The 26,940-nt window shown below is 43.6% G+C and overlaps 1 protein-coding gene across 1 annotated transcript; it reads right to left on the bottom strand.

The window, feature by feature from the left end:
• Positions 1-8,902: 8,902 nt before the first annotated feature.
• LOC108795757 lies at positions 8,903-26,769 on the bottom strand. The gene is made up of 8 exons (XM_018567049.1): positions 26,663-26,769; positions 20,778-20,899; positions 20,328-20,466; positions 17,282-17,403; positions 15,007-15,117; positions 14,044-14,150; positions 12,523-12,613; positions 8,903-9,053 (listed from the first exon to the last, which is right to left on the bottom strand). Exons 1-8 carry the CDS (start codon positions 26,757-26,759, stop codon positions 8,937-8,939), a joined length of 906 nt encoding a protein of 301 aa, XP_018422551.1. The 5' UTR covers positions 26,760-26,769; the 3' UTR covers positions 8,903-8,936.
• Between the last annotated feature and the right edge of the window lie 171 nt (positions 26,770-26,940).

Below are 26,940 nucleotides of genomic sequence, written 5' to 3'. Positions count from 1 at the left end.
CACCAAACACTTACCTTGTCCACTGCCGCTGGTTCTAATATATCTGCGCTGTTTCCCTGAAGTTCCAGGGTGTAGAGGAGGCATCCAGAGGGCACAGAGGACAGGGAAGTGATAGGCTGCTGTCAAATTGCTGTGAGGAGGCGGCAACAGGAACGTGGCTTGCCAAGCACTGTGTCTATCAGTGGACATACACAGCTTGGCTCAGTTCCTGGCCCGGAGCGCACACGCAGGGGTGCCTCCTTTGCAAATAGGATAGGAGGGCAGCAGTCTAAATGAATTTTTTTTAAAAGGGTATTATATCACTTTAAAGTCAGTCCCCAAGATTTCAAAAAAAAATCCCCTTGCAGTGGGGCTGCCCCCGCACTGCAAGGGTTAACTGCTCGTTTAGGTCTAGGAGCATTGTATAGAACCATTTTACTTAGCTGATCCCTGCTCACCCAGCATATAGGCACTGTATTATAGTTAAAAAAGAAATATGGGGTGAGTGGTTTTCCCCATAGTTCTCTTTAGGGTTACGGGAGGACATATACTAACCTCCTCCCGTGACCCAAAGCTCAGTGTATCACTGGCTATTGCCCACGATATACTGAGAGCGCCACAGCCGGGACGCATCCCGACAATACTGTCGAGATCCACCCAGCTGTGAGAGTGACAGCAGGCTCTGCCTATCTAGAGGCAGAGCCAGCTGTGCCCGTCCCCGTTCATTTCTCCACTGAGCACTGGAGGGGAATCCCTGCGGGGAGCCGTGACTGACAGTCACCGCTCATTACAGTGAGACTATCGGGAAGTGAGCGGATCGCCTGCATGTTTCTGCTCACTTTCCGATCAATAGAGCCAGCCTGTGGCATTTTCATTGTCACAGGTCGGCTCTAACTATGAGGATGAGTGGAAAGCACCCACCTTATAGTTCTCCTTTAATGATGTTAGCAGGCCTTTGACCATCGGAACGAATGATCAGGTAAGTAAAAGTATTTTTCTGAGGTACGCTAGCCCTAAACAAGCATGTAACCTTTGCAGTGCGGGGTAGCCCCGTGGCAAAGGGGGTTTATGTAGGAAATTCAGCTTTAAAACTTAACTCTAGGAGAAAACCTGCAGCCCCAGCACTAAATGAACAGAAAGCATTCAGTACGGAGGCTTCCTGTTCTGTCACAAACTGAGGAGGCATAGTACTCTCCCCAGTTATGAATGAACAGGAAGCCTCTGTACTGAGTGCTCCTCTCCATTCATGAACTGAGCACATAGTGAACTCACTATGCCTCCACTTATTATTGAACGGCTTGTCAGCTGCTGATTCATTTACGGGGGACCCTTCTAAAGTGACCATGAGCTTATAGCAGAAGAGTAAAAGCCAGCAATGTAAGGCATACTGAGGTGGTCAGCTGGAAGCGGTTGTGTTTTGCCCAATGTCTTATGTTGTTAGCAGGGAAAGGACTAAGGCTAATAAAATACTTGTAAAAGAAAAATGATTATTGTAAGCTGGTCCTGATTACAGCTCTGTAGCTGTAGTAATTGAGAACTTTAATTTTCAAAGTTCACAACAGAGGCACTGAAATCTCAGCTTCTTTCCTTTTACTTTCTGTTGCAGCAGAATCTTGCCAGCTTGCCAGCTCTCTAATGTAAACACACAGAAGATGTTTCTAAAGCTGCCCATACACCTGACGATAATCGTACGCGGGTGATCCCGCGATCGTACGATAATCGTAAGGTGTATGGGCAGCGTGCGACCGCATTTACTGTACGGTTGCACAACTTTCGTATTACGGGCACGCTAGATTTTCGGCGGGTTGGTAGCGCGATCGCAAGACAAAAGCCGCAAGGGCCGAGGTGCGCAAGAACACACTGCCCGCTCACCATTGCAATCATCTGTAAGCACTCCCCTCAGCGGGGAGGACTTGCGATGATCACAAGTACGATCTGCCTGTCCAAGATGGGCAGGTTGTACGAACTTTTAATCACCTTACAACCATCGCACAACGAAAGTTGTGCGATGGTTGTAAGTAGAGCTGCAACAGTTAATCGATTAAGTCGAATAAAATCGACGATTGAAAACGTTGGAGGAACAGGTGTATTGGCGTGCAATGGTGGAATAGTTGTGTGGGGGTGCCGTTGTGGAACCCGAGTACAGCGGTGCTATGGTGGAACAGGTACGAGCTACGCTACGCTCAGCAATAATACATTATACAGCGCAATGGAGAATACCACCAGCTATAGAGGACTACAAATCCCAGCAATAATACATTATATACAGCGCAATGCAGAATAACGCCAACTATAGAGAAATACAAATCCCAGCAATAGTACATTATAGTATAATGTGCTATTGCTACATTCCTCTATAGATGCCGGTATTCTGCACTGCACCGCTGTATAATGTACTATATTGCACACACTTTTTTTTTTACTTAAACCGCGCCAAGCTTGCTCCAGTGATGGACTACAATCTCAATACAAAGTAGTAGTCCATCACTGGAGCCTTTTTTTTTTCATTTTTATCCGATTAATCGATTAATCGAACGTAATAATCGGCTAACTAATCGATTATGAAAATAATTGTTAGCTGCAGCCCTAGTTGTAAGGTGTATGGCCACCTTAAGCTGTTGCTAACTGATATAAAGGTCTTTGTTCTGGTATTTGGGGATCTTTGAGAATGAATTACTTTACAGTATAAGCAGTTAGAGAGGTCAGTGATGGCTTGATTTAAATCTCTTTTACTGCTTGTAAAAGAGATTTAAAAGGAAATGTAAATTAGACTGGTTACAGGTACACTTAATTACATTTAAAGAACAACTCACCTTTTATTTGTAATTAGTTAAATATGTTCCAGGTGCATTAAAAAACAAGAGGCTCAATTCCCTTTCCCTTTTAGATCAACTTTTCTAGTTGTATTTTCAAATATTGTTTCCAAATCATTGTATTACCTTTTTAAACTTCTCTTGTGCTGTCTTTCTCTTCCAGCACTTCCCTGAACTTTGGCCGGGAGTGCACACTGAATTGCAACTTGACCCCCTAGCATAGAGACTACATGTCTCATGAACATTTGTATGTTTCTTTTACAGTGCATGTGCATGCTCTGGGCACAGACTGCCTACGCAATATACTGAATAACTACATGGATGTTGCACCCACCAATCCTCGGATCTAAGGCAGGGGTAGGCAACCTCGGCACTCCAGCTGTGGAACTACATGTCCCAAGATGCATTGTAAGACTCTGACAGTCACGGGCATGATGGGATTTGTAGTTTCACTACAGCTGAGGTGTCATGGTTTCCTGCCCCTGATCTAAGGATTGAAAGCAGCACTGGCCTATAAAGTTCAATACCTGTGACTGTAGTCTTGACTGGAAGCACACAGGTAAGGGTGGCTAAGTTGGAGCAGGTTTGTCCAATCCAGGAGCCAGTTCCATTGATAAATACTAGGCAACCTGGCTCCTGAGATGTTTCCAGCCCTGCTATAAGGTGTAATGATGCCCATACTGATAATGATAAATAATTGATCAATCACATTAAGGCGATAGTTTTCAATGAAATTTTAAATTAAAAAAATAATTAAATGGCACAACAAGCAGATCAATGTGGCTGAATTTAGTTTGGACCGTTGTTTGGACAAACACTAAAAGTTGTATTACATTTTTGGGGGGGCTGCATTAAAAATCCCTAGTAATTCGTTTTTTACATATGTGGCCAGAATCACTTACTGGAAAGACTATTTACCACCACAGGCTCTGTGTCCCTCAGTGCAGAGTCCCTTGAACTTCCTGTTGGGGAGAGCAAGCTCTAAGTATTCACTAGTAAGGCACAATACAGGCACCAGCAACCAGCTTGGAGGAGGGAGCAGGTGAGTGGCTTGCCATCAGGCTGCCTGTCTGGACGCAAACAGGATCCATTCAGCACCTGGCCTGGATTGGACAAACCAGCGCAACAGCTCCCGGCTGGGAAAACACATGCAAGGGTGGCTCCATAGGACCTTGCGAGGGAAAACTGGATAATGAGACAGCTGTGAAAGAACACTGAAGAACTGCAGAAAAAAAACTTTGGATCGGCTGTGACAGCCCCTTCTAGGATCCGAGGCAGCCTGTGAGATACCTCCCGGGGGGACGCATATGACTGATGGGCCAGGGGTTGCTCTGTCGCAGTGTCCCCCCCCCCCAGGCTAACAGCACCCCCACTTTGGTGGGAGGTAATCTGTGAGTGGGCTCTGGGTACCTACATCCTCCCTTCAAGTGCTGCGTACGGGCTGGTTGAGTGTTCCCCTCCATGCTGGGTTCCCTCCTGGTCTGTATGTGGGCTGCATCAGCATAGTGACCCCCTCCTCCCCCATTCCCGCCCTTCTCAGTTGCCTATAGCCATCCCCACAGTTGAGGGGGGCACGGTCCCATCCCTAAGTTTTGTTTGTCACCCCCTTCCCACACCCGACCACGGTTTTTTCTTAATGTGCGGAAGAGGTTTAACACATGGTGCCTTCTAGCTGTATGGTATGCACTCCAGGCTGAGCTGTATGACAGCACATCCCAGGACAGCAGGCTGCTAGAGCTGTTTTTTGACAGTCTTTGAAGACGTTAAGCTGCTGTGGGCCCTCCCTCATCTCAGTGTTGTGGTGGGCATCAGGCATGTTTGTTGTTGGGGTGGTGGGGGCTGGGGGTCTCGATGCAGTGGGCTCTGCATAGTCTGTGGGGGGGGATATTGTTCAATCCCAGGTGGGGTCCTATGCATTCCTTGGGCCCCCCTCTGGTGCTTCTCCAGGGGTCTCTGTGATCCTGGGTCCCTCTGTCTCTATGGACGCACTCACCTATGTTTTGGAGGGTTTCATTTCACACGTGGAAAAATTGTTAGCCCCTAAGCAGGGTAACAAGCGCCCCAATCCGTCCCCTTCACTTTCTGAATCTTCTGGGGAGGAGGACAAGGTCTCTGCGGCTTCTGCCGTTTTGGGCGCTGGTGTTTCTAGCCCATCTGGCAGTGAAGATAATGCGTTGTCATTTCTGTAGGCAAAGGAATTAGTTTCTGCGCTTGTCAAGTCTGTGTGTGAAATGCTAAAACTCTGTCAGAAACTCTGGTTCCTTTTGGTATGTATAAGTTGAGGCGCTCATCTAAGGTGATTCCTTAGCACAGCTTTTTTGAGGACTTTATTTAACGTCCTTGTTTACCTTGTCGTCCTTCGTATGTGGAACTTGTGCGCCTAATCGCAGATGTTCCATTGCGACTTCCTCTTTGGCCAGACCTTCTGTCACAAGGCCCAATTCTCTATCCTACTTTAGCATCTCCGGCTTTAACGGTGTGGCTATTGAAAGGATATTAGGGATAGGGGGTTTTCGGACTCTGCTTAAGGTGTGTAAGTCTACTTCTCGGAAGATATATTATCGTCCTTGGAAGGCTTATATTGCATGGTGCAAGTTACTTCGGGTGTCTCCTCGTGCCTTTCTGTGGCTAGGATCTTGGTTTTCCTTCAAAGGGGAGTGGATCAATGGCTGGCCCTTAGCACTGTCAATGGTCAGCTGTGTCCTTCAATGAATGGAAGATAAAATAGTATTTGTTTGTAGTCACCATTAAATCTTTTCTGCCTGCGTCCTACTCCAGCACCATACAAAATAAGCCTCCTGCAGGTGATAGCTGCTAACTGAAGATGCCAGCTGTGTCCTTCAATGAGTGCATAGAAAAGGATTTTACGGTGAGTAAAATAAAAAAAATCCTATTTTTACGGTGTGTTACCTGAACACATAGGTATGAAGCCAGCCTACCTGTACTGGGAGACAATTGTCTGGCTTATTTGTCCTACTTTTTGAGTCTCTGACCCAGAACAAACATGCAACAGATTAAGCCGTTTTTTTTTCAGGTCTTTGACTAGGAATGTACTGAAGCCTTTGGATCAGCTTAACAACCAGGCAGCTAGCATTTTTGAAAGGAGGGTCCGCAGTGGCAGCCTCCATAATTTACTTTAAGTAGACTAGCAGAAAGAAATATGCGGTTTAATCAATCTTTTTTTCATACAGTGGGTTTTAAATGTCAGCAGTATTCATCTACATGCAAACTTTTTAGAACACCAATTCAACTCCTACAAAGATACTGAATAGTGTCTACCAAAACAATTTGTGCATTCATCAAAATATCCTAGTACAGCTCAGATATTTTACTACTCAAGTGCATTTTGCAAAGATGCAACACTGTATATTTATCCTCTTTCTGATGAAAATTCAAATTTTTTGCCCTAAATTTAATATTTATCTAACAGTCTGTTCTGCTACATTGAATCATCTCTACAACATGACAGTAGTCCTACTATTTTTTACTATTGTTTTGCAGAACAGAATTTGTTTTATGAAGTGCGGAGTCTTGGCTTTGGTCCAAGCAGAAACAATGGCTACAAGCCTTCTTCATCGTATCAGGGCCTGGGGTATCAGCAGCTGTGTTAACACATTCCTTGCAATAACTGGACCCCACTGTCTTTAATGATGCTTCTTAGGACTGAAGGATCAGATTAGGATTAGAATGTCTCTGCGCAAAACCTATTAAAATGTTGCTCCAGTTTCAGAAACTGAGAAGGTTGTCAATACACAAATGATTTGATGTCCTAAACCAGACACCCAGAATAATTGTTGTCTGTACGCACTCTGATTTAAGGATATGAAGAGTTAGTGTAAGCCACAATGTGCCTACAGTCCCTATAACCCCCCACCCTCTGCCAAACCACCGCATAATCATGGACAACATATCAAATCGTGCAGTAAAAAAAAAAAGGTCATAAGAAGGGTAATTGGCACGCATCAGTCCTACCTGTTTTATTTTTCAACATGTGCAAGACTGTTAGATCCTTGAGTCCCCATAAACAGTGAATGTTTTTCAAAGAAAGGGTTTTTTTTCTTCCTGAATTTGTGTTGGCACTACATTACATTTGTGTTGGTCACTTTAGAAGTAATACATTGAAGAAAGTTTGGAGTTTAAGTGATACCCTCTATTAGCTAACTTAAGTTGTTAAAGATGCTAGTTTTCGTGAATCCTTAGATCCCTTCTTCAGGCTTTGTACATTTCTGAAAGTGGTTGTAACGATCGCGGCTTGCGTTCCACAGTGGACCGCAGCTGCAAGGCGGAAGTGGATTCGCTGATGCGTTCCAGCGTCAGTGGCTCCTCCCTGTCAACTCCTCATAAGAAGCCGGAAGCCAGAACAGTATGGCGTTCCACTATTCACATGTGAACGCCAGCTGACAGCCTGCTCCCTGCTGCTGGACCCCAGGAACCTGTGACTGTGAGGATCCCTCATCTGTGGATGGATGACAAATAGCAAGTATCCATATTGTGTTGACTACTAGGAGTACTCTGCATGGGCTTAACATTGGGACTCTCTGTAGTAATCTGTAGTATGCAGTAATACCTCGGGTCAATAGTGTGCTACCCCTCTTTTCTTTTATTTGCGGCATATGATGGTAGGGCTCCAAACTCTCCACTCCAGACACTGAGAGTGACGCCTGGAGCTCGACCCTGAAGCCGTACCCTAGGAAGAGACCCCCTGTATTGGTAGTCTCCGCAGCTGAGATTCTTACCAAATTGCCAACGCATTACAGTGGTTCTGAAACCCACATATTTATACAGAGTCACAAGGTGTCTGCACCTCTTCACCAAGTGTCTGCACACCTCTGCCAGAACGTAACACCTTAAAGGAGAACTATGAGGTGAGTAATTTTCACTCAACCTCATAGTTCGAGCCGACGTGTGACAATGAAACTGCCACATGTCGACTTAATAGATCAGGATGTGAGCGAACACATACCTGTCGCTCGCTCACTTCTCGATCATGGCCCATGCAGAGACCAGTGACTGTCACTCACGGCTCCCTGCAGGGATTCCCCCCCCCTTCCCGCTCCGATCCTCCAGCGCTGACTGGCGGAATGGATGGGGGAGGGGGCAGGTGCAGCTGGCTCTGTCTCTAGATAGGCAGAGCCAGCTGTCAATCACGCAGCTGGGTGGATCTCAACAGTAATGTCCGGATCCGTCCCGGCTGCTGTGGTCTCAGTATACCGCGAGCTATAGCTTGCAATATACTGAGCTTTGGGTCACGGGAGGACGCTAGTTTATGTCCTCCCGTGACCCTTAGGAGAACTATGGGGAAAAAGACTTACCCCATAGTTCTCCTTTAAATGCTACTACCATTGCAACCCTTGCCTAACCCTTTGTTTAAAGAAGATATTTTCAAGAAAGCCCCTTGATGCTTTAAACCCTTTGCAATGGTTTGCTGGATCTGATGCTCTTCAGATGGCAGTTTGCAAGATATGACAAACAACATGCTTATGTATACTTAAGCTGGCCATACATGTATGAAAATCGAATACGTAATTTGTTTAATGCATCTCAATGTGTAGCATGTGCATTCTGGTGTGCTACACTGTGGGTGGGTTGGCTCCACTGTAACAGTCCATTGGAGTGCCATTTCAAAATGAATGGCATTTAACCGCGAGTACGTGTTACCGTGCATTGCAATAGCACGCCTGTTTAATGTGCATTGCCGTAACACACCAATGTGAATGGGTCCTAGAAGATGACAATGACCCATTTAGATTAATGGTATCATGTGTTTTAAACATAAGTAAACACAGTTGTCAAATGCATCCATAAAAAGACCTTGTTGGAAAAAGAATGAAAAATCTGCCCCTTAAAACCCAATAAATACCTTTCAGCCGCTGGCCCTGTTTTCAATGCTTCAGAAATAAAAATGTACTCTTTCATTTTTTTTATTATGTTTTTTTAAAAGTAGTGTCAGCAAGTCAAATACATAAAATCATAAAATATATAGCTAAGGTATCAAACCAATAAATAAAAATAGTTTTAGTTGGTTACTACTGTATCTGATAATAGTCTGATAATAGTGACCAGGCTACTTCCAAAAATCAGTAAAAGATTCTTCATCACTAGGCTAAGTGCAAACTGAAAGTAAGAAACTCATTGTGGATTCTTCTATAGAACTCTATACAAATGGAACTGAGAAATAGTCTCTTCATCAGTCTCTGATCCAAGGTAGATGTCTGGATTAAGCTTGACTTTTTCCACCCATTTATCCAGTTGTATATTCATCTGGGAAAAGAAGCATAAATCTTATAATCTTAGCATGGAAATGTATATTCATAACAAAAAGATGAACCACCTTGTCCAATCAGAGAACGGCTTGTATCCATTGAAAAAAAAATAAGAGGGGAATTTATCAAAATCTGGAGCGATAGCCCGTGGCAACCAATTAGCTTCTGTCTTTCATTTTCAAAGCTAAACAAACTGAATAGAGAAGCTGATTGGTTGCCATGGGCAACTGCTCCAGATTCTGTCCCCTTTAGTTTTGATAAATTCAAGATGTTTGCTGCATGTCAGACACACGGGAACGAGCAGCCCTTTGTGTTCAAGCTGAACCCCAGGAATGGAGATTTTTGCACCAAGCATGCTTTGACCAATAGCGTCACAAACCATATCAACACACCTTGCTGAAAATGCAACAGAGGAGGCCATTTTCGGCATGGCTTGGTACAAAAATCCCCATCCCTGGGGTTCAGCTTCAACCCTTTCGCTGCCAAGCCCTCCGGAACGCTTTTAACCTCAGCTGGCCACACAATTTGTGCAATTTTTCCCATTGTTTTGATTTTCTTTTGCTGCATTGCTAGAGTTTGTAAAAGACCCCACAAAACCATATATTTTCTGAAAGCAAAGCCCCAGTAGAATAAAAAGATGGTGCTACTAATTTTGTAGGTCCTGCGATAATTGAACAAATATTTATCAACTCAATATTAAACCGATAAAAATACACAATTCAATTGATAAAAGCACACTAAAATCAGTATCAGTGCACAAAAAAGACTTTTCCGACTAAACCTAAAAGATAAAACTGTATGGAGTTAATAAATAAAAAATATTTATAAATTTATAAATGCGCCTTTTTGAGAAACGGTAAAAAAACGAAGGAAAGCAAAACTATAAATAAGCAACTTATGTTAAAAAATCTGGGTTGTGGTAACGACTGATCTGCAGTGCCGTTTGTGCACTATGTTGGTGTTTGTGTTGTGATAAAATGATGCAGGCATACATTTAATCGCAGCATATCACAACGCATGACAATGCGTCACAACGTTTTGCCATGGGCTGCCAGATGGTCAAAATTATGTTATTTCCCAAGTCATCTTCCAGGGCAGCATCTGAGAGAGAATCCACCCACCCAAACAGGAAACACATCATCCACAATTAAAATAAAAGGGGCGGTACAGCCCCACCACCTCAGTTTTTTGTGTTTCCTCCGGCCTTACAGGAGCAGCGTAACCGTTTGTTATGTTCTCTATAGGCCTGCGTGCTAGTTGCAGGGGCCTCCCAGTGTGTGCTCCCCCATGAATCAGGGACAGTGGACCTGGGGGGTTGCATGTCTGGGCTTGTCCGAGGATTAACCTGCAGGTTATTCTATTATGGGACCCTCCCTCCCCATCTATCCCTGAGGTTTCTTATCCGCCTTGAGGAAAAGCAACCATCCCCGGGTGCATATCGGCTCTAGCAGAGCTTTCCCTTACTCACATTTGGTTTGGCTCAGAGTTCTCCTCTGCCTTGCCTTGAATGGGGCGGTTTGCCATCCATGCTCCCTATGTGTGCTGCCATGTTGTGGATATTCATATCCTGTAGCATCCAGGGCCTCCTTGAATGGTGGTCCAGTGGGAGGAGCTCCAGGTGGGGTCCTAATTTAGCTGGCCAGCGACTGCCAGAGGATCCCGGCACGCGCGGCACCTCTGGCAGTCGCCGGCCAGCTAAATTAGGACCCCCACCTGGGGCTCCTCCCACTGGACCAGCACTGACGCGCCGCTGCTCTCCCGCGCCGAAGGTAAGTGAAGAAAAAAAAACATGCTGATAGGGAGCAGGCCCAGCGCTACAGGGGGTCGGGGAGGCGGTTGGGAGGGAGGGGGCGTAAGAATACAACTTTGCCTGTCTAGGCAAAAATTCTAGCACCGGCCCTGGCAGGGCCTAATCTCCACACTGCACTACTATGAGTACAGCAGGCTAATGGCAGACTTGCTTTGCTATGGCAATGTTTGATGGACAGATATGTGATAAAATACTTTGTAACAGACGATCATATCAATCTAGAAGAGCGGAGGTCAGCTCCTTAAAGGGTTAATAATATGATCTGAGTCCTCGGTGTCTTCTTCCAGACTGACACCGAGCAGGGAAGGACATGAAGGTGACACAATTATCAATACAAGCTTCCCAAATGAAATGAATGTGTCACTTGGAGGCAGAGAAGGTTAGTGAGGAGCTGAACTGAAACAAGAGAGGAAAATAACCTAAAAGTGAAAGTTACAGAAAAGAGACAACTGACCCGTCATATGAGAAGACATTGTTCGAGACAACGCTTTACAGATGACCAATGGACAGAGTCTGGCTCCTGAACGGGTAGTAGAAGCAGATCCTTGATAACTCCATCACCAGAACTCTGACCAATACTATTGCTCCTGGTCATAGCCGCTAGGCTCCCAATCTCACTTCTCGGTAGTGATGGGCCGAACCCTAACCCTAAGGACCTAATAAATGTTGTAGCCACCAGATGAGCAGAGAGTGTAGACAAGATCTATATTGATGGTTCTCTTCGGCAGTTTTGGTCAGAATGTGAAAGCTCCCAACTTGTGTTCACAGCTCCAGGCAGAGCCGTAGCTAACTCCTTTATCACGTGAGGCAAGAGCAGAAAATTGTGCCCCCCAACAACCGGGTGTGGTATGTGACGTCATGCGCCCCGCCTCCAGGATGGCAGAGCGCATGTGCAGAATGCATTGGAGGCCAAATCCAAAATAGCGTAAAAATGTGTTTTATTTGATGAAACTAAAGAAAACATTTTTAGTTTCCATTCATTTCGCCTGAAACAAATTTTTAGTCTTTGCATATGTCTAGTAGTGTGTTTGTGTGTTTTTTTCACTGGGGGGGGGGCTTCAGGAAAATATCAGGGGTCTAAATAAACATTTCCTTTTTGAAATAGGAAAATAATTTTAGGACACAAAGAGGGGAATTTATCAAAACTGGAGCAGAAAAAATCTGGAGCATTTGCCAATGGCAACCGATCAGTTTCTCTCTTCAGTTTGTTCAGTTAAGATTTGAAAACGAAATAGAGAAGCTGATTGGTTGCCGTGCATAGCTGCTCCAGATTTTGCCTGCGCCAGTTTTGATAAATTCCCCCAGAGTCCTCAATATCTTTTTTTGCAGTCTCCGTTCTGAATGAATAGAAAGCACTCAGTACAGAGGCTACCCATTCATTCACAAACTGGAAATAGTAAATATTTACTATCAATCAGTCATAAATGGACAGAAGCCTCTGTAGTGAGCTGCTTCTATCCTTTCAGAAACTCATGAATGACCAAGAAGTGATGTAAGCACTTCCTGTTCATTCATAACTGGGGACACATAGTATGTCCCCAGTTGTTTACAAACATTGGAGTGATCAGTGAAAACACGTATAGACATTCATTGTTTTCTCAACTACATTTACTTTTCTGTTATGATTGATCAATTACAAGAGGAACAAAATACCGACCTGAAGTTTGTCTAATGATTCCTCTAAGCTTGGTACAGTAACGATGAGGCTTCCTGTCTTCCTCAAGTTCTCCATTATAAATATCCAAGCTCTAAAACATAATGGAATATAAACAAAAATACACATTTACAGATACATAAACAGAAAAATATATTGAGTATGACCGAGAAAGAAAGTATTGCATTGGCTGGGCAATGGCACCTCTGGTACCATGGGTTTTCATAAATAACTGCTCCAGTTGTGTTAAATCAGTAAACAAGGCCACTACAAATGCACTATTTCTATAAACCTGTAACCCTCTTGTTTAGATATGAAAATGGACATTTCAGTAACTTTGCAAGTCTGCGTGACATTTGTGAGTTTCATTTTTTTTTAAAGATGTACCTTACATCATTAAAAGCAGCACTTGAGCTCTAGTCAGGTGACTTTTCCTAGGCTGAGATGACGTTATCAGTCTGCGGCAGGTAGGAGGAAGCATTTCCTCAGTCTCCTCTCCCCTTGATCAGACTGCAACACTGTAGCACACGTGTCAAACACAAGGCCCACAGGCCGAATCCGGCCAGCCAGGCCATTTCATGTGGCCCTCGCACCTCTCATGCAGCTGGTGCACCCCCATTGTCTCCGCCTCCACCTTGTCTCAGGAGTCGGCAGCAGGGAAGAGGACAGAACTCCTCCTACAGATTCTGTGCCTCTCTGTACAGCCGCATCACCCCCTGACTCCAGCCCTCTTTTAGTCCAACTCCAGACCCGGCACTTTCTGCTTCCAGCTCTGTCCCCAGCTTCTTCCCGGCAGCAGCACAAGGTAAGAGGGGTGCACTGTGATGTAAGGGATGGTGGGGGGCTCTTGACATCTGATGTAAGAGGGGGTAGGGCGCCCTGGTCATCTGCTTATAATTATTATGAGAATAATAAAATGTTATGCCAGTTGAAAAGGAGGGTCGCACACTGCTGGTATCATCCACAATAAAGTTTCTAGTTATTAAGTTATTACTAAAACCAGTAATAATCGAATGCAGTGGAAATTATTTTATATGATAAAGAGTAGATACATTTATATAGTTTTACAGATACAAATGGCCCCTTGAGGGCAAACATAATGCTGATGCGACCGTCAAAAAAATTGAGTTTGAAACCCCTGTTGTAGCAAGTCACAAGGTGAGAGGTTGCAGCAGGGGAGTGATGAGTGTTAGACATTTGTGAACACAACCAGGAACTGCATAGACACCAGGATGTATAGTATGTAATTGTCAATTGTGAGCTGGCATCTCAGTCCATTAAAAATATTGCCTGACCGATAACTGAACAAAGATAGCACTATCATTCTAATGAGAAAAATAAATGAAAGCATCGTCAGGGGGAGTACTGTGATCTCTCTGAGAAGTAATACCTGGAGGTGTTACACTTACACATTATTTAGCATGCATTCAACATGAAAACATATATCTGATGCTAGGTCCACTTTAAGTATTCTTGAATCTTATCCTTTGTCAGTACTTCACAGGAATTAGAGATTTACGTTACTTTATTTGTTCCTCCTTGTCCAGGAAGTATTCAAAAACGTTATGTAGAACTACCACATCTGCATGGTGTAGCAAGGATGGCTGACAGCAAATATCTGAATGGTATACCTGTAATAAAATACAGAATACAAGAAATCCAGTTACATTGCATAGACTTCTACGTCCCACAAGAACTAATAAATTATTATTTGTGATGAGCCTGTAACCAATACACTATCCACCCACATTAAGGTGTTTCATTTTTCCAAAGATGTGATTTTCATATGACTTTGCTTACGCCCCGAGTCTCAGTGATGTAAAAGATATATATGCCAAATTTCAAGAAGATTGGATAATATTTAGGGGTTGCACACATTGATCACTTTTATCACAAACTAGTGAAATCATAACTCTGGTTACGCCACTGATCGCCATCACACGAGCAGTGGTATCATTCCTGGCGGCACTCCCTTTTCACAGTAATATTAAGGAGAGGAATCATGAACTAAGTCAGTTTGCATCTATATACAAATCTTTCACAGCCACAGCAAAGAGAGGACTTGTAATCTCAGATGGAAAAGATGCCTTCCCCTCCTAGATTCTGAAACTGCTTCCTTATCTTGCTTGTGACCATGAAAGTAATGATTCCATACTTGGTTCCAGTTCCCCATTACAGCAATAGCAGGAAGCGGAACCAAACCAATATCATCTTTGCATCCACTCTCCTTCCACAGATATAGCAAGGTAAAGAATCATGATCTCAGAAAGGAAAACTTCCACTCCTAGGTCATTAAACTGCCTCTCCATCTCCCTTGTGGCCATGTAAGTAATGATGCAATCTGTGGACCTACTGCCCTTCCACAGCAATGGATATCTTGGATAGGACTCAATAAAGTACTCAATTCTAGCCACTTACCAAGTTTCTGCATTTTATTCTTATGCTCTATAAATCTCCAACTCCCACACAAATCATAATATGCTGTACCTGAATTCTGTCTGCAAAGTCATACTTCTTTATGATCTTTTCTTGTAAATGGCAGAACTCCATATTGATTTCCACACCTTCTAATTTCCTGGCTGAACTATAAACATAGCCCTATATTGAAGCCAAAAAAGACAAAAGGATACAGGTTTTATACATCTCTAATACTGAACATTCACATCCATACAAACAGTTTCCTTACTTAGAGGTTCCTAAACTGCCCAATTCAAATTTAGCAACAGCTGAAGTATGAGGAATTCATGTCCAGTAGGGATGCACCGATACAGTTTTTTCGGCATTAAGTACAAGTACCGATATTTTTTTCCGGTACTTGCCGATACTGAATACCCATACCAATATCCTGGGCCAACGGTACCCCGGGATGCAGGTATTGCTATTCGGTATCGGCAAGTACCCCAAAAAAATATCGGTACTATCAAAAGAACACCAGCTTCACGTTCCGAGGCAGCCTGGCTTTCTGACCCGCCACCCGGCTTCCTAATTTGTCAGGAAGCCAAGCTGCCTAGCAACAAGTGAAGCCAGCTTGCTAGCCAATCAGGAAGCAGGGAGGCGGGTTATGATGTGCCTCCCGGCTTCCTGACTGGTCAGGAAGCCAGGCTGCCTAGCAACAAGTGAAACTGGCTTCCTAGCTTCCTGATTGTCCAGGAAGCAGGCTCCATACTCCCTCACAGCTCTGCTGGTCAGAGGGAATCTCCCTCTGACCGGAAGTTCCAGTATCGGGGTAAGTATTGGGGCATTTGGGCGAGTACAAGTACTCGTGCCAATATTCAGTATCGGCACCCATACCGGTACAAGTATTGGTATCGATGCATCCCTAATTTCCAGCTATGTGCAGTTCCACAGATGTGAGTCATTGTGGTTTGAAAGAATAAAAATGGCCTCCCTATCATCAATCTACTACTAGTATTAGCCTGATACAAAAGAAACAAGCTCACGATCAGCCATTTGAAACAGAGCATCTCAGGACTATAAATCAATAATATCATGCTGTTGTTGGGCAAGTAGTGTACATGTTCTCTCACTATAACTGGAATGCTGTGATGGGGATGTATGTTCTTGTATACAACATATGTCTTCCTCACTATAAAAACAGGGCAATACAGACAGCCTTTGCTCATCCTGAAACTGCTGTTCCATTTGTTTAATGGAAACCTCATAGCCCCCTGATAAGGGATCAGTCAACATTCTGATTCTATTCTAGTTTTGTAAACAAGAGGCTTTTTCAGTACTGCTGAAAAGTAATCATGCTGATGGTATAAAAGGGAAACTAGTGCTGCGCCTGCTGGCAGGATAATATACTACAATATATTTACATAAAATATTTCATATTAAAGGAGAACTATGGGGTCAGTGCTTTTCCCCATAGTTCTCCTAAGGGTAACGGGAGGACACAAACTAGCGTTTTTCCCCGTCACCCAAAGCTCAGTACACTGAGACGCCGCAGCCTGAACGGATCCCGACAATGCTTTCTGGATCCACCCAGCTGCGTGAGTGACAGGTGGCTCTGCCTATCTAGAGGCAGCTGTACCCGCCCTCTCCCCCGTCCGTTCCGCCTGTCAGCGCTGGAGGATCGGACAGGGGAGGGGGGAATCCCTGCAGGGAGCCGTGAGTGACAGTCACGGCTCTCTGCACGGATAGATAGAGAAGTGAGCGGGCGTATGTGTTTGCTCACCTCCCGATCTACTGAGCCAACCTGTGACAGTCTCATTGTCACAGGTCGGCTCAGATAATGAGGCTGAGTGAAAATCACTCGCCTCATAATTCTCCTTTAATCTCACGAAAAAGAGAAAATATTTTTACAATTTTTTTTACTGCTGACCATAATAAAAGCATGTGCAAAATGACCATGCATTCCCTTTAAAACATTGTTTTTAGCCTGTTTTCAAGTACTTTTTCACACAACTTCAGATCAGTCCGAACAATTGGCATTCCTTAGATGTACATCTCTCTGCATGTAAAGCTTCTTGGAGATTGCAATTGGGGTGAGCACAGGCTTGCAACGTTTTTACTTGGTTGATCAGTGGTGCACAAAAATAAACTGCACCAAAGATGTGCATATAAGCTCCCCCCATAAACATGAAATGGCAGTCACCCGATTGAGCTGTTTTGAGTGCCGATTTAAAATCTGTGGATACTCCCTAATGGGCAAGTTCTAAACCGTTTTCTCATATATAACGCTGGTTGTCCCCAACATTCTTTAGCCTTGATTCATGATGGCACAATGCCATGGTAAAAAATATTGATAGCTATGTTTTACCGCATAGAGAACAGCTCCAAGCCGGGAACCCACATCTACTAATGTTTTCCCACTCAGATCTGGCAACATTTGCTGGAACAGAAACTTGAGGTCCACAACAGAAAAAGAATGAGAAATAAAGTCTGTAAATATATTTAAAAAAAAGATGACATTGGCCAGTGAAATACTAAAATTCTGAAGTTTAGTGACACATGCTCAGCATTTATCATGGTCTTCCTAGAAAAGTCAGTCAAGAGTCTCACAAGAGATTGTCACCAAGTAAGCTCCTATTCCTCCAAACACTATAAATATAGACTAGTATGATATGTGATATGCTCTCAGTAATACCAAGATCTTCAAATTTAGGACCAGGAGGTCCGGCTACTAGCCTACAGTTACAGAACTAATGCTGTATTCTGCTTCAAGCAAAACATAATAGTTGAGGTCCAACTTAATTGTCTCTTGACATGCCGGGGAACAGCCCATAATGTAGTAGAAACCTCCTATAGTTGGGGCATATAACCCCATAAGTCAGGCTGTATTTCCCAGTGAATTACAGAAATCAGTAAAACAGATAACCATAATGGAAACTAATATGTTTTTTGGTCAATGAAATCTATCTATTTAGGTTTATAAGGTTTGGATTTAAGACATCACAAAAGAGAAATCTCAATGGGAACATAGACAGCAATAATTTTTTATTAACAGACAAATATTCACAATATACACAGTAATTGAAACCCATTTCACTCCCAAAACTTTGGCTGTAGTTATCTTTAATCAAACATGTGGCATGATTGTTATGTTAAACATAAAATATAGACCATGCCTCAGGCTACACGCTCCGGTGGTAGCCACAAACTGAACTGAATAAAAGTTGCAAACCTAAGAACCTCTATTTAATCGATTTAGTGAAATCTTGTTCAGTTTCGACTCTCCCAAGTCGATCAACCATGGGGGAATTTAGACAATCGCTTTTGATTGATTAAACAAATATCTGGATATGTATCTGAGAATCGAGCATAACACCGTTTGTAAATTATCGATTTTAACAAATAAATCTATAATACATCATATTTTAGTTTGATTGTAAAGTGCAGAACAATACCATGTGTTGCAGGGTTCGATATTTTTAATCAATTATAAATAGCTTGTTTGCAATTGCTTTGTTACTAGATCAATCACAAATTTCTACCCTGTATGTATGTGTGAGCGCCATAAGAGCCAGGAAAGAGCAGTCTTCCTCAAGACACATCACTGAATGTCACTACATACTGTCTTCATTTACAATTAAACTAAACTCAGGAGTTAAAGGAGAACTATGGGGTTAGGGCTTTTCCCCATAGTTCTCCTAAGGGAAACGGGAGGACACAAACTAGCGTCCTCCCGTCACCTTAACCTCATTATACCGCGAGCTACAGGTACAGCTCGCGGTATACAGCTACAGCTCGCGGTATACTGAAACGCAGCAGTATACCGCGAGCTACAGCTCCCGTATACTGAGACGCCGCAGCTGAAGCGGATCCCGACAATTATGTCTGGATCCGCCCAGCTGCGTGAGTGACAGCTGGCTCTGCCTATCCATAGACAGAGCCAGCTGTACCCGCCACCTACCCCCTCCGTTCCGCCAGTCAGCGCTGGCGGATCGGACAGGGGAGGGGGGAATCCAGTCCCTCCCCTGTCACGGCAGAGAGCCGTGACAGGATCGAGAAGTGAGCGAACGCCGGTATGTGTTCACTCACTTCCCGATCTACTGAGCTGACGTGTGACAGTTTCATTGTCACAGGTCGGCTAGAACTATGAGGATGAGTGAAAAGCACTCACCTCATAGTTCTCCTTTAAACCTTAAAAATGCATTTAAGTACCTTAACTATTAACAAAATTGTAGCTTATTTGTACATCACTCGGCTGTTGATCCTCAAATCATCTCTGAATTCATGCTGACACTGTCCTTCCTTCTGAAGGGTGGCTACTTTTGTTCCCCATGGTCCCTGCGTGTGTATTGGATAGTAGACACCACTCCAAGCTCTCTCCCATGATTGACTATAATGTCAATGCAAATGAGTAAACTAAACGTGAGATTGTAGTCTATATAGGGCTGCAACTAATGATTATTATCATAATCAATTAGATGGCCAATAATTTTTTCTATTAATCGGATCTAAATACCATCCTTAATTTAAAATAAAATACACAAATGCAGTGTTACAAACAAAGTTTACTTCAGCATAAAACTGCATGCACATTTTTTTGCAATCACACTACACTGGAATGCACAGCATTACGCTACTGTGTGTTCCAGTGTGGGAGAATACACTGTGGCTGGGAGGCGCGTTCGGAGTGCCATTTAAATGAATGGCACTTCAAACCTGTCTTTTCTTTTTGGTTGTTTGTTATTTATTGTCTACTGTCTTTTTGTTGACAAAAACCTAATAAAATAGTTGAAACAGAAATGAATGGCACTGCAACACACCTCCTGCAGCAGAATTTGTGAGTCTGGAATCGAAAATTGTATGATGAATGACAGCTGCCAGTGGCAAGATTCCACAGACAGCAGTTAAATGTAAATACAGCAGGTAGTGGGCTGGTGCAATAGCCGGCCTACTATTGGCCATTTCAAATTGCGATAGCCAATTGCAGGCTTGCTATTGCACCCACCCACTGCTTGCTGTGCCCTTCTCCCAGCGTGCAGGAGAGATCTGGGGAGCATGGAGGCGGCTTCCTGGACAATCAGGAAGACGGGCGCCATGTAATGATGCGTTGCCCGTCTTCCTGATTGGCCGGCTTCTCGACCAATCAGGAAGCCGGGTAACGCATCATTACACGGCGCCCGGCTTCCTGATTGGCCAGAAAGCTGCCTCCATGTTCCCTCGTCACCTGGTGATGAGGGAACATGGAGACGGCTTCCCTGCTAATCGGAAAGCCGGGTGACAAGTCATTACACGCTGCCTGGCTTTCTTTAATGGGACTTCCGGTATCGGTATTCAGTATCGGCAAGTACAAAAAAAATTAAAAATATCGGTACTCGGTACCCCTAACGATACAATGTGTTCAATATATGGCTCACCTATAGGTGCTGTTTTTCTAGATCCACATGACATACAGTAATTACGACTCATCTTCCCCTCCTCGCATAATGCATCAACAGTATCATCATCATAAAGGAAAGCATCTACATGAAGGGTGGGCCTCTGCAGACTCTGAATCTGTAAATAAATACAGCAGATAAGTAGTTCATGTCAGGTCAGAGAAAGAATGGATGAGATAGGATCACTATAATTACCTGCATTACAAATAACAAATGAATAGAGGATCATTTGGAATCAAGTTTTAGCTATTATACATAAAATGAATGCATGCATACCAAAAAGGTTGTCCTTCTACATGATCTGTATTTACACACAGTAGCCAATCAGACACAGTCACACTGAAAAAAAGCAGAGGATTTCTGATTGGATGCAACGATATACTAAATTCTGTCTTATCGAATAAATATCTGAATATCTAGAAATCTCACAATGTCTATCACTTGGTTCTCTGATCCAACCATGGCTTCCAGTGGCAGACTGCTTCGCAAATCATCGGCAATACAGTTTAGGAGGACATCAGCATTACTTCTGAGTAAATCTTCTATATCACCTATAACACAAGTCAATTATTCATTTAATTCATCTCTAAAAAAAAAAGGTTCTTTACAAGTATACAAGCTTTTTATTTTGCTAAAAGCAACGTCTTTGTTGAATCTATATTAACCAGCACTGCTACTATAACAGCTGCATACATTTATTCTATAGAAAAGAGAAAGTTTGGAAAGGTCGGGTTTTTTAGGCACTCTAAGCGATGATTCACAAAAATGTTTTTATATAAAATGTATACATTTTATTAAATACATGATTAAAAAGGTAGATCACAGTATAAAAGAAAAAAAAAAACGAGCAGAAACACCTCCAATATCCACCAATACCCTGAGTATTAAATGGTTAAAACCAAGTTAACATGATTAGTTTAGCTAGTTGATACATAAGTATAATTCATTTGTAGGTCTCATCTCCTACAATATGGTTGACACAATTCAATTGGCTAGACGGCTAATCTGTAGCAATTCATTGGGTCCTTCAGATGTCCCGTGAGGCATGTCTGGACGTACACCGATGGCCTCTCTTGGAATGGAGTACTAGGGACACAGTGGATTTGAAAACAGGCTGTCGTCCACAGCCGTCTTCTAATTTATCTAATATACAGACGCTGTTACCCTGATTCATTCCACTGTCTGGGCGAAATTTTAAACTCTTGAGCAGCTGAATTTTGCCCTATGGGGGCATCGGGTGGCCTCACCTGGGACTGACCATCTCTAGACCTGAAGAAGCGTTGTGATACGCTAAACGCGTTGTTATTATATTCCACCAGCTCCAACTCCCTCCAAGTCAAAGCTAAGAAACCATACAAAAAACATTACCTCTAATATCATGTACAATGCTAATTCCATCTAATGTACGAATCAAATGTTAATGGTTGATACATATCGATCGACGTAATTAGGACGGCAATCCAATACTATGATGAGCGTAATATAATCATGTTGAACTAATTATACTCAGCCACAGATGGCGATACACTGAATCCATCTTTATTCAACGGATGGTTTCAAATATTTATAGAGCTGAATCCTCTCTGTTTCCTCAATATTTAACCCCAATGAATTGCTACAGATTAGCCGTCTAGCCAATTGAATTGTGTCAACCATATTGTAGGAGATGAGACCTACAAATGAATTATACTTATGTATCAACTAGCTAAACTAATCATGTTAACTTGGTCTTAACCATTTAATACTCAGGGTATTGGTGGATATTGGAGGTGTTTCTGCTCGTTTTTTTTTGTTTCTTTTATACTGTGATTTACCTTTTTAATCACGTATTTAATAAAATGTATACATTTGATATAAAAACATTTTTGTGAATCATCGCTTAGAGTGCCTAAAAAACCCCACCTTTCCAAACTTTCTCTTTTCAATCAAAATCAGGGGTGTGGCACTTGCTATATAACACCGTTCTCCTTCCTCCCCTTGCGACTTATACATTTATTCTACCGTATAACCAGAACGTTGAGGAATTCTCAGAATAAATTACTTTACATTACAAGCAGCTAGAGAGGTAAGTGAGGGCTTGTTTTAAAGGAGAACTGTGGGGTCAAGGCTTTTCCCCATAGTTCTCCTAAGGGTAAGGGGAGGACACAAACTAGCGTCCTCCCGTCACCCTAAGCTCAGTATACCGCGAGCTACAGCTCGCGGTATACTGAGACGCAGCAGCAGGGACGGATTCCGACATTACTGTCGGGATCCACCCAGCTGCGTGACAGCTGGCTCTGCCTATCTAGAGGCAGAGCCAGCTGTACTCGCCCCCTACCCCGTCCGTTCCGCCAGTCAGCACTGGAGGATCGGACAGGGGAGGGGGGAATCCCTGCAGGGAGCAGTGAGTGACAGTCACGTCTCTCTGCAGGGACAGGATCGAGAAGTGAGCGAGTGACGGTATGTGTTCGCTCACTTCTTGATCTATTGAGCCGACCTGTGACAGTTTCATTGTCACAGGTCGGCTAGAACTATGAGGCTGAGTGATTTTCACTCGCCTCATAGTTCTCCTTTAAAGCTCTTTTACTGCTTGTTAAAAGTGTAATGTCCAAAGTATGGGTACATGTGCACTTTAATGTGAAACTCTCTGCAGAGGCTAAAAAAATAACAATGTATCCACCTCCCTATGAATTTAATAGGGCTGGCTTTTCTAGGTCATCACATACAGTACAATGCAGGACCAGGATTCTGGTGGGCATGGCTTGTTTGGAGTACGGAATATTTAAAACTTCTGTCAAATTGTTTTTCTTTTTGCCACCTGTGCTCCATTGGGGAGACTTCACCTCACTTCCTGTCCTGTAGACACAACAGCAAGCTTACCGTTGTTTAACTGAAGTGCACTCACCAGGAGAGTTTTCTTCATATGAAGCAAGGATTTTTTTGCAAATGATTACTTTGAGTCCTCAAGTTTTCATCTTACTTTTTTAAGTCCTGAGGAAGGGGGATGAGACTGCCCCCAAAAATGTGTTGCCTCATTTATCGAGTTCATTGAATTGTGAACAATAAAAACTTTTTATGATTTCACACCATTTTTTGTTGATCCACATTTATTTGAATGGTCTGCTGAAGAACCAAAAAACCTACCTGCAGTATTTATTTTCACAGAGAGAACAATAACACATGGTATTGTGCTACCATCCGCTGCAATGCAGGTGGGTTGTGAAGGTTCCAGAGACAGGTGTTACAAGAACAAGATTCACCACTGGAAGATTTTCCCTCTTTCCAAGTATTTATATATGTTTTTAATGCAAGTGACAACGGTCACAAGGACTAATAGATCAAGTGATGTCCGACACAAGAAAGAGCCATCTCATGGAATGGAGACTGTATGGTTAATAATGGTAATGTAGTGCACTACTCAAATTATCGTTACTGTGAGGTTGTAGGCCATGTTCCTCTTCCCTGTGTATAACAAACAACCAACTGTGTTTTGTATCTTCTGGTGAAGCTGGAATAAAGAATTTGAAAAATAAAATCGAGAGTTGAATCTCCCCAGTGAGGCTACATACAGCAACAAAAACAGCACAGATATTCTCATACCCCTCACCATTCTATGTCCCTATGTAAATATTAGGGATGCACCGAAATATTGGCAGCCGAAACATATCGGCGGAAAATTGTACTTTGGGCAAAATGCTGAAAGTACCATCTTGCATCCGTGATTTCTCTCCTCGCTGGGCGCTGCTCTGTGTCCCCTCTGATACAGAGCAGCGTCTTGCGGGAAGGAGAGAAACTCAGGAGGCCATGTGGGGTGGGGAGGAGAGAAACTGTCAGGAGGCCGAGCTCTCAGGATGGAGAATGGTGAAGGGGCAAGAGACAGCTGCAAGCTGTCACAAGAGGCAGACCCAGTAGTGTGGGGGAGGAGTCAGCTGTCAAAGGAGACCAAGCTTTCCTCTGCACTGCCGGCTCAGCCTCCTGTAAAAGCAAGTCAGGGTAGAGAGCGGTTACAAGCAGTCAGCGATCAGCTGACTGTATCTGATTGAGGACATAGTATGTTTACTGTGTCCCTAATTATGAATGAACAGGAAATGCTCTACATCACTTCCTGTTAATTCATGATTGTGGACATGGTAAACATACTATCCCCACAGGTTATGAATGAACAGGAACCCTCAATATAGAGGTTTCCTTTTCATTATAACAAGGGCTGCAGAAAAAGACCTGATGTTTAGCCCACTGATATTTCCCAGAGCCCCCGACAGTAAAGTTAAAAACTACAAATATTTAATAAAAAAATTATAATAAATGAATAAAATATTAGGAAAATAATGTTAGTCTGTGGGAACTTGACTAAATAATGTTAGTCTGTGGGAACTTGACTAAATAATGTTAGTCTGTGGGAACTTGCACAAAAGCGGATGTTGAGTTGGCATTTGACACACTACAGAGTACGAAGTTCTCACCCAACAATTCTAACCAATGCTGGCATCAATGTGGCCAAGTTGGAACCTTGCTCCATGTTTTTTGGACCTGTAACAAACTAACCTCCTTTTGGTCCCAAATCTTCTCCATCATATCCCCAATTATAGAGGTTGAAATTCGACCTGACCCAGCACCAGCCTTGCTGAATTTGGGCATAGATGATATCCTTCACCCTTTTCACGTGATAGTTGCACATGTGCTTCTAGACACATGGCATCACCATCTTTACCTGGTCTTCTTCCGGGTTCAGGATCCTTGGCCATGCTGATTAGCTGTAAAAGGATGATGTAACTCCCATGCATGCGCACAGGAGGTCATTCATCTCGGCAGCTGCCGAAGTTATAAACTGAGCTGTGCATTGTCAATAAGAAAGTGAAAAAACAGGCAAGAATTCTCTTTTGCAGAAGAGACATAGAGCTGAATTTATCAAAACTGGAGCAGCTGTGCATGGCAACCAATCAGCGTCTATCTTTTATTTTCAAAGCTTAAAGGAGAACTTTGAGGTGAGTGCTTTTCACTCACCTCATAATTCTAGCCGACCTGTGACAATGAGACTGTCACAGGTCGGCACCGATCCGCCAGCGCTGACTGGCGGAACGGACGGGGGAGGGTACAGCTGGCTCTGCCTTTAGATAGGAAGAGCCAGCTGTCAGTCACGCAGCTGGGCGGATCCGGCACAATTGTCGGGATCCGCTTCAGCTGCGCAATCTCAGTATACCGCGAGCTACAGCTCGCGGTATACTGAGCCTAGAGAGACGGGAGGACGCTAGTTTGTGTCCTCCCGTTACCCTAAGGAGAACTATGGGGAAAAGACTTAACCCCATAGTTCTCCTTTAACTGAACAAACTTTAAGTGACACTACACTCAGGAGTTAATTCCTAAAGATGCATTCAAGTATCTTAACTATGAACAAAAATGTAGCTTATTTGTGTGCACTCACAGTTGTAGACCCTCAAATCATCTCTGAATTCATACTGGCACTGTTCTTCCTTCTGGAGGGTGGCTTACAACACAAATAAGGAACAAAAGTAGCCACCCTCCAGAAGGAAGGACAGTGTCAGCATGAATTCAGAGATGATTTGAGGATTTGCAGCTGTGAGTGATACACACATAAGATACATTTTTGTTAATAGTTAAGGTACTTGAATGCATTTTTAAGATGAAACTCCTGAGTTAAAGGAGAACTATGAGATGAGTGATTTCCACTCACCTCATAGTTCTAGCCGACCTGTGACAATGAGACTGTCACAGGTCGGCTCAGTAGATCGGGAGGTGAGCGAACACATACCAGGTTCGCTCACCTCTCGATTCTGTCACGGCTCTCTGCTGTGACAGGGGAGGGGCTGGATTCCCCTCTCCCCGCTCCGATCTGCCAGCGCTGACTGGCGGAACGGACAGGGAGGGGGCGGGTACAGCTGGCTCTGCCTCTAGATAGGCAGAGCCAGCTGTCACTCACACAGCTGGGCGGATCCCGTCATCTACGTCGGGATCCGCTCCGGCTGCGGCGTCTCAGTATACCGTGAGCTGTAGCTCGCGGTATACTGAGCTTAGGGTAACGGGAGGACGCTAGTTTGTGTCCTCCCGTTACCCTAAGGAGAATTATGGGGAAAAACACTGACCCCATAGTTCTCCTTTAATGTAATTTTAAGAGAATCTGACTGGTTGCCATGGGTAATTGCTCTAGTTTTGATACATTCCTCCCTGTATGTCTATTCTGCCATAAATAGCCTGTCTGGTCGTTCTTTTTTATTTTAAGTTAAACACTGCTATATGATTAAAAAAGAATAACGACATGAAAATACAAAATAAATACACGGCTCTCCCAGAAATGAATGAGCATTGTGTCTGCTTACTGCTGTGTCTCATCCATTGGATAACCCTGGGCAGAATGCCCGGAGACACCTGTGCCAGCAGGTTCACTACAGCTCGCTGAGCCTGATGTAGATCCATCCTGTACCGTTATTTCAACACTCGCTTTTCACACTCTGGGTGTACCAAGATGGCGTCCTAAACCATCAAGACTAACGTAGGAAGGAGCGGCCTGCGGCCAGTTGCGATGCTGGCGAAGTCTCTATGGTGCGAACGCAGTCCCGGAAACAAAAAGCAGCGTAAGGTGAGAGGTCACCTGGAA

Source organism: Nanorana parkeri, unplaced genomic scaffold (assembly GCF_000935625.1).
Source record: "Nanorana parkeri isolate BGI_ZX_2015 unplaced genomic scaffold, ASM93562v1 scaffold1002, whole genome shotgun sequence".
Taxonomy (NCBI): Eukaryota; Metazoa; Chordata; class Amphibia; order Anura; family Dicroglossidae; genus Nanorana; species Nanorana parkeri.
The sequence above is the reverse complement of the archived record's forward strand: the minus strand, read 5'-3'. Positions and strand labels throughout refer to the sequence as shown.